Here is an 8,442-nt window from a genome sequence, read left to right on the forward strand (position 1 = left end):
AAAATTGCCCAAATTGAACTCAATTTCCCTGGACAAGAATAACGGGTAAACCGTATGGGGCTGATCTTCTTGTTTCCTCTGATCGTAAAAACATTTTTTTTTAAAAGCCATGAGATTTATCACGGTCGGCTACGTACGGTGCGAAAGAAGTTGAACGTAGCCCCATCACAACAAGCGCAATAAATGAGACCGAATCAACCGATCACGATTCCAAGGCTAACAAATCAATTCCGGAATTGATTCCTCACCCCCCACCCCACACAAGACACACCCTACACACAAAGCCGCAACGTGTTCGACAAATCCTTCAATCCGCCACGCGCGAGCGAGTCGCACGCACGCGTGAGATTTTATTTTTGGGGGGGGGCGACCGATTAATCGCGAGGCGCGCGATAATCGATACAACCTTACTCTGGATCACCCGTGGATCGATATCTCGTCCAATGGGAGAGAAGGAGTGACGTCAACGCGGGCTGGGGTCAAAGGGCGCCCACCCCCCCTTCGCGGCTGTTGATAGCCGGACCGCGACCGCCGCTTGCCCCTCCGAGCGATTAACACCGGCAGCGTCGCATGCTGCAACAGCGCGAGGCACAAGCGACCGCCCGGGCTCCATGGAGGCGCAGGTTGCCCGCAGGTGCTCCCCCGTGCCTCCTGTTGTTGTTCAGGAGCTTGTCACACACACACACACATTTATTTATGAGCCTGAATCGATTCCGGAGTCGCCGGGACGTTTATTTTTTTAACGATTCTTGCGGCAATTGAAACGGGTTGAATCGTCGGTGACGATTACTTGCTTTGTTCGATTCCTTCGTGATCTGTGCACGGGGAGTCGAGTCGGTGGCGATTTTATCGATTAGTGGGTCGATTCGTGCGTCTCGGTTTTTGAATGCCCCCCCCCGGGGTCTCAGCTGAGACCCCCCCCCCCCCCCGTTGTCAAACAGAGAGAGAGGTCCTTGCCGAAACATCGGACAGGTCACCAGCATTGGCTCAAGCGAGCCTGACTGCTGACGAGGCGCTGAATGTCGAAACCGGTCCTGGGCGTTGCTTGTACTGAGACCAATTGTGCTGATGAGATGCACTCACAGAAGGCCGTGTGGCTCATGGGAGAAGTGTTGGACACCAATACGGGACGGAGGATAGTTTGTCATCTCAGCTGGCCATTCTGAGATGACCGACCTACTGGAACATCTGTGACCTGGACAAATGTGAAAAGAGCTTCATAGCTCATCGGATTCCTCCAGTCTAAATATGCATTCTAATTCTGAAATATTCAGATTCCTTAGCATGAAGTGAACCTTTTTTTTTAAATACACTCCACGTTGAATTTTCTCAACCTCGTGAAATGAATCAAATATAATGATTTATTTTTTGTATTCTTGGTTCTTTCGGTAAAGTCACGTAGATTGAAAAAATATATAAAAAAAGAAAAGTACATCAAATTTAGTAATAAAAAAAATCGCGTTGTCACATTGTAACAACACGATGTGTGCCATGCCTGCCGCCCGTGCCCTCTCCCTCCCTAGGCGCTCGCTGCTGGAGCTGCCGTGGGAGGACGTGCTCATCCCCCACGTGCTGTCCCGCCTGCCCCTGGCGCAGCTGCTGCAGCTGCAGTGCGTGTGCCGCCGCTTCCGCGAGCTGGTGCGCCTCCACCTGAGCGCGGCCCACTCGCTCGACCTCAGCCAGGTGAGCCGGCCGGCGTGGCCCGTTCGCCCACGGCCGCGGAGGAATTCGACGAGCTGTAAAAGTTTCCATTTAAAGCTTTCGTGACTGCAGGGATTAATCTTCTTGGTTCTTTCGGTAAAGTCACGTAGAATGGAAATAAAAAACATAATAAGAAAAAATGTATCAAGCCAATGCTTGCTTGATATATTGGGAACAAATTCTCTCATAGTAAAGAAACCATCGAATTGAAACATCTGAGAGATATCAAGCTGTTGATTACGCATACATAATCGCCTGCCCGCCTTCGCGTTGTGCTGTTCCCGTCGAGCCGCAGGTGGCGTCGACGTTCCCACGCACGTGCTTCTCCGAGCTGTTCCAGCACAGCAGCGCGCTGCGCGAGCTCGTGCTCACGGGCTGCTCCTCCTGGCTCACCGACGCCGAGCTCGTGCCCCTCGTGCGGCGCAACCTCCGCCTGCGACGCGCCGAGCTGGCGCGCTGCTCCCACCTCTCGCCGGCCGGCCTGCACGCGCTCACCTCCAGCTGCCCGGGCCTGCGGCGCGTCGGCCTGCGCGGCTGCAAGTGGCTGGAGCCGCTGTGCTTGCTCGGCCTTGCCGAGCGCTGCCCGCAGCTGGAGGTAGTGGCGGCGGCGGCGGCGATTGCAGTGAAGTGTGACGCCTTGACTTTCATGGGGGTAGTTGGTGGTGTCTGGCAGAAACTGCTAGGTGCTCTGAGAGCCGTTAATCACGATAAACTTTAAATGTTACCAGGTAAGTCCCACTGAGTTATATAGCTCGTTTTTAGAAGTGACCTGGGCACATCACATCGCTCAAAATGTGGAGGGAAAAACCGGAGGACCTGGAGAAAAATCCACGCTACCACGGGGAGAACATGTGAACTCCAAATATACAGGTGTCAGGGTCGGAATTTAAGCCACGACCTCATCGATACCAGGCGAGGGAGTTAACATCTCACCACCGTGGTGCCTAATAATACAGCCGGGCATGATGATGCACACCTTTGATTCAGAGCTTTGGAGGCAATGGTTGATGGATCATATGGAGATTTGTCATCCTGTCAAATCCGCTGGGCTGAGATAGTACAGCAGGCGGGTTTGTGGTCCCGTTTGGACGCTTTTGGGAGTTATTACTAGATATGCGTGCTGGTTTTTCTGAAGATACTCCTGTGTTTTCTCACATGCGAAGCATCCCGGCGAAACCGAATTGACCAAACATTCTAATCCCTTCTGCATTTTGTGCCTCAGGTTTTCATGAATGAAATATATCTTTACGAACGATGTAAATAGTATACATTTACATATGTTTACTGTTCCATACAAGACAGGATCTAATGCCTCTTCCTGATTTGACCTTTTATAATAACTTTCTGAATATTTTGTGAAGACTGAAAAAAACCTATAGCATATGGTGGGTGTCATTCGGATGTTCTCCTGCTGTCGCTTAGCAATCTGCTTGTCATAAGGACTCGAGTGAGTTGTGAAAGGAAATGAAGAGTAGGATAAATATATCCTGCACTGAGCCGGGGTTTAAGATTTAGACTGCGCCCTATAAATCAGCAGCGAAATCAAAACACACAAGTTTCCTGAGAGCTGTAACCACGGTAGTGGTACAGTTGCCAAACGCGTTTTTAGCGAGCCAGTGGTAGAAATTCTATTTTGTTTTTGGCAACGACAAATTTAGTTGTACCAACATTTTGGCGGCCGACGGCGGCTTTATTCAAGCTCCAGCGGAGGGCTTCTCAGCACTTTGACTCGTCCGTCGTTGCCACTAATATCATCTTCTCTAGTACCCCCATGTGTGTAGATATTCATGACTTGGGGGGGGGGTCGACAATTTTTGTAAACCTGTTGGATCAACTTTTTACCCCCACATCTGGGGGGGGGGGGGGGGGTCCACTTTCTATAACTTTTTTATTCGGGCCTTCTGAAAGGCTCTTATAATTTAGTTTATGGACAAACGGAACGCCGGGCTTTTATAATAGAAGACAACCGCTGCTGACTTCCCACAGAGTGTTTCTCACTGTCCACCTCAGGGGGGTTATGAGCTGAGTCGACCCATAACTGGGATTTACTAGCAAACTTACAATGACCACAATTGGATTGTATTGCAGCTCGGGCATGCGACTTGAAATTTAAGGTTTCGTCAAGCCTTGATCTCTCTCGGGCCAATAAAATGAGCGCCCCCTTGTGGTCGGTTATCACAGCTCAGGGCTGCCAATGAAGATGGCAGATTAATCTTTTATCAGAATATTTACCCTGGATGAATCCGATAAGCTTTGAATCTAAATTTCGATTTAAAGCTTTCGTGACTACAGGGATTCATCTTCTTGGTTCTTTCGGTAAAGTCACGTGGAAGGGAAGTAATACAATAATAAAAATAAAACATAATAAAATAATTCTCACGACAGCGTCTGTCTCCCCGACAGACCTGGTCTTCACCTGAGGACGGCAGCTTGCGTTGTGGCCGAAACGTCGTGAGAATTATTTTATTATGTTTTATTTTAATTATTTTATTACTTCCCTTCTACGTGACTTTACCGAAAGAACCAAGAAGACGCTTTGAAGCTCTTTTATCACAGATGTCTTGTAGTTCACAGATGTCCAGCATTGCTCAGCGCTTCTTTGAGTAGTGTGAGACTGTGGACCGGATTCACATCTTTACGGAACCTAAACACATCACCTTGGCGGTTTTCCCCATTGTTGCAACATATTACCAAAACGCCTTCATATTGCGAATTGTTGGTAAGTATGTTGAACTTCTTTCGCACCGTACATTTCCAACGGTGCTCATAGGAGGTGCGGGGAAAGGATAAGAGACTATTGAGTGGGCCTTGATTGGTCCTTCCAAATCGCATCATCTGGCTGGAAAATCGCAAACCGGTGTCATCGTGCGCATGTGCGCCCGTGCGTGTTGTGCGCGGCGTGCAGTCGTGCGACGTGAGCGAGTGCCTGGGCGTGACGGATGAGTGCCTCGCGCGCCTAGCGGCCGGCTGCCCAGGCCTCGTGTCGCTGGGCGTGGCGCTCGACTGCAGCCTCACGGACCGCGGCGTGGAGGCCGTGGCCAAGGGCTGCCCCCGACTGCAGCACCTCGACATCTCGGGTTGCTTCCGCGTCACCAACGCTGCCGTGCGGTCAGTGCCACTCGCTCGCTCGCCGTCCGCACACGCGCGCGTGTGTCTGTCCGAGTGTGGAGAACAGTAGTGAAGCGATTAGCACGCTGCACTACATACTACTCGGGTGTATGTACCTCCCGTGAATAACAGCAGCAGCAGGTTGTACCGTGAACCACCTGTCCTGGGCCTCTCCTATGTCGACTCCACTTTAATGAGCACCTGGTGCAGTGTGTGAACATCACCAATGTGCCAGTCCTAATATGCTCTTGCTAATAGCGCTTGCCCCAAGTCTATACTTCTTAACCAACAACCTTGAGGCCTTGCTACATTAGGGGAATGTCAGGGTTATTGTTTCCAGCAGTTGTCACCAGCGATAGTTGTCACAATCTTTTCTATTAACGTTTGTTGCTGTTATCTAGACAAATATCACAAACTTTATTTATCCTGGAGGATTCCGGTGAGCTATGAAGCTCTTTTTCACAGATGTCCAATATCAAATATGATCAGTGGACAACTGGAATGGAATTTCCCAGTCAAATCACACGGGTCATATGCATTTAAGTTGAACTTTTTTCGCACCGTCTGTAGCCAACTCTGCTAATCAGAGGTGCGGGTGAAGGACAACGAACTAAACACAACAAGCAGGTGTTCAGTAAACACCTTAAAACCCCGTTTATATTGGCTCAACAACTCGGTCACTTTAAGCCACTGCCATACAAAGCTTCCACAGTTGCGCCTAATTAATGAGTTGCTATTGAAAATTGCCTGAATGCCATGGCTCTTGTTCTTAGTATGTATGAATTTCTGTGTTTGAGCGCAGCATACACACGTCTAAATACAAAGAGTATTTGTCTGCTATAAATCTCCACATGATAAGCCACTCCGTTGAGCTATCATTCGTGGCCAGGTCACTTCTGAAAAAGATCTGTCTAGCTCAATGGGCTTTGCCTCCTACCCCACACCCCCTCTCTATCTCTCCTCCCTGGTTCCTCACTCCCTCTCTTACCTAAAAGCCTCTTGATACAGCAGCCCTTTTGCTCACTTCAGCAATTGAAGGACGCTTGTGTTGCGCCCGAAACGTCGTGATTTTATTTATTTTATTTTGTACCTACGTGACTTTACCGAAAGAACCAAAGAGTATGGATCCCTGCAGTGACGAAAACGTCAAATCTAGATATAATTAAAAAGTTGATACTTTATATATCAGCAGTAAGCCATAGTTAAAGACCGCACGGGCGTATCACTGTGCGCGCAGGACGGTGGCGGAGTACTGCCCGGCGCTGCGCTCCCTGTCCGTGAGCGGCTGTCAGAATGTGACGGAGCCCGGCCTGGCGCGCCTGCGCGGCCGCGGCGTCGCCATCGACATCGAGTCGCCCCCGCAGCACGCCGTCATCCTGCTGGGAGACCTGCTCGCCGCCGGATACCTCCTGCCGTACATCAACCTGCAGATCTGAGCTCGGATGACTGCGGAGACTCGCCGTGTCGCGAGCGCCAGAGCCAACGCCGGCGGGTGGCTGGCCCGGGTTGGCATCTGTTTGTCGGCCCACCTCGTGATGTGACCGAGCCGTTGAGTGTAGCGAGTTTTAATCATCTCGGTGCCAACACCAGAGACTGCACTAAGAATTCATGATTTTATAAATCTTTTTTTTATATAGTTCAGCTCTGATACAGTTACGAGCAGATGCGTTTTGTGTACGTGCGTCTGTCTTAATTTGAATCGGTGCCGTTTATGTTATGCGAGTTATGTTTACCAATCATCAGGTGTTGCGACATGTAACGACTGTTTTAATGGACAAGATTGGTAGATGTGGGAAAGTGCACTGGTAGGCTGCGAAGACTGGATCTTGTGGAATCCTGTTCTGGAGGGTGTAACACAAGTTGGTGATGCCTGTCACGTGTTTCTTCATATGTGACTCTTTTAGTCTAAGTGTCTCCCTTATGCACTGGGCAATGCCAATCTCTGTTGGCAGCCCTGGACCAGTGGGGGAAACACCACATTTGTATGGTTGTTCGCGTTATAGGACAACTATTGTTCACTTGCCACAAAGTGGTACTCATTTTAACAACCCCAGAGGGGTGATGGGCTCAGCCAACATTTGGAATGGGATTTAAATGTGAAACCTGCAATGGTGTGGTTAGCCTCGCTGTTGTTGTGGTGCTACATGGCTGCTATTTTCACCTGGTCTATCCCAGTTCTGTTGTTGACATCAAGACTGAAGAAATCAGGACAGTCTTCCGTATCACAGGGGGATGGTGCTGGTAAGTCGGTGCTGCAGGACTACTGGTGTTTAGCAGCTGTATCGCCCACCATCGGTTCACTTCACATCTGTTGTAAAATATACTTGCGCAAATGTATCGCTAGCCCAATCGTAGAAATGTAACTTGTATAATGTCATTTTGCATAGCCCACTTGGTCACTGGGTTGAGAATATCGAACTTGCTGTACTTAATAATCTGGTTTCATCTTCGTAGCTGAGGACTCGAACCCAGGTTTTCCGGTGTTAGAGGCTCAGTTTTGCAATATGGGCATTGCCTTCTGAGCCACCACCTGCATTCGATGTGTGTTTTTAATGGACACAGTGATTTGTGGCTCATTTTACCAAGATATAATGTGCTCTGGTTGAAAGAGTGTTGGTATAACGACTGTATGTGTTTGTGGAGCCATAGCCTGCAGAGCACATTTCTCGTGAGTGATTACTCCACGAAGCAGTCCTTTTAAAGATGTCCGGAGATATTGCAATATAAAAGGCTAAATAAGGTAATGAACCAAATATATATATTGCACAGGTTCAAACTTTTAGATGTTTTGTGTTTTAACCAGCATGCATTGGACTCCAGAATATTGGCTTTACATTATTAAAAATAAAAAAAATAAAAATTGCACTTTTTTCAGACACTAGTTAGTGGCAGTAATTTGGCAGAATTTGAACAATAACAAAGTGCCTCGATTAACAACATGTATGTTGTGTATACACAGCATAACATGAGTGTCAACTTGAAGAAAAACTGGCTTAATGCATATATTTGCTCGTAGTAAGAATAACACCTGTTTACCCAGGTATGCCATAACTCTGAGTGCAGACTTTGTCGAGGCCTGCTTGAAATGTGTACAGGTTTGTGATTGTTGTTGAATCTGAGAAGAAACTGGTGTGACCAGAGAAACCCCACACACGAGGGAAAAAATATTAAAACATTTTTTTTTAAACACGCTTTCATTAAATGTACCGTACGAGTAATGGCAGAACTCCACGACTCCAGAAAGTGGCCCCGAGGCTTGCCGTGACGTAAGGGACCGTGGTGATTTACAGCCAACGTCAGTTGAGTGTACCCGTAAAAAATATTATTTAAAAATATATATTTGAAAATTGTAATGATAGAATATAGTATTGCCATCAGTATAACATACCTGTACGAAGGTTGCAGTCGATACGACATTGGGAAGACGGTTTAAATTGAGTTACAATATTTGAGGATACAACAGAGTTGAATAAAAGCGTGTAAAATGTTTAAATTAAAAAAAATTATGATATAGTCTTGTCATCAGTATGACATAAGTATACCAAGTTTGCAGTCGATAGCACATTGGGAAGTGGGTAAAAATTGAGTTACAATATTTTTTTGAGGATAAGACAACAGACGGAGTGAGTTAAA

General features: G+C 47.8%; 1 protein-coding gene across 2 annotated transcripts; it reads left to right on the forward strand.

Annotated features, from left to right (window-relative positions):
• Window positions 1-243: 243 nt before the first annotated feature.
• FBXL15 (F-box and leucine rich repeat protein 15) lies at window positions 244-8,001 on the forward strand. Of its 2 annotated transcripts, XM_078597595.1 has the most exons (5): window positions 244-634; window positions 1,524-1,683; window positions 1,997-2,296; window positions 4,607-4,809; window positions 6,047-8,001. In XM_078597595.1, the coding sequence occupies exons 1-5, from the start codon at window positions 612-614 to the stop codon at window positions 6,243-6,245; spliced, it is 885 nt and encodes a 294-aa protein (XP_078453721.1). In that variant the 5' UTR covers window positions 244-611; the 3' UTR covers window positions 6,246-8,001. The 2 variants fall into 2 exon arrangements, with proteins under 2 accessions (XP_078453721.1, XP_078453720.1); XM_078597594.1 differs by lacking the exon at window positions 244-634 and having other exon boundaries at window positions 939-1,683.
• The last annotated feature ends 441 nt before the right edge of the window (window positions 8,002-8,442 follow it).

This window comes from Lampetra planeri, chromosome 9 (assembly GCF_965212315.1).
Source record: "Lampetra planeri chromosome 9, kcLamPlan1.2.h2, whole genome shotgun sequence".
NCBI lineage: Eukaryota > Metazoa > Chordata > Hyperoartia > Petromyzontiformes > Petromyzontidae > Lampetra > Lampetra planeri.

Coding starts and splice junctions, on each gene's coding strand:
- FBXL15 (XM_078597594.1), top strand. CDS start 1,483: ATGTGTGCCATGCCTGCCGCCCGTGCCCTCTCCCTCCCTAGGCGCTCG. Junction 2,297..4,606: donor AGCGCTGCCCGCAGCTGGAG/GTAGTGGCGGCG, acceptor CGCGGCGTGCAG/TCGTGCGACGTGAGCGAGTG. Junction 4,810..6,046: donor GTCACCAACGCTGCCGTGCG/GTCAGTGCCACT, acceptor CTGTGCGCGCAG/GACGGTGGCGGAGTACTGCC.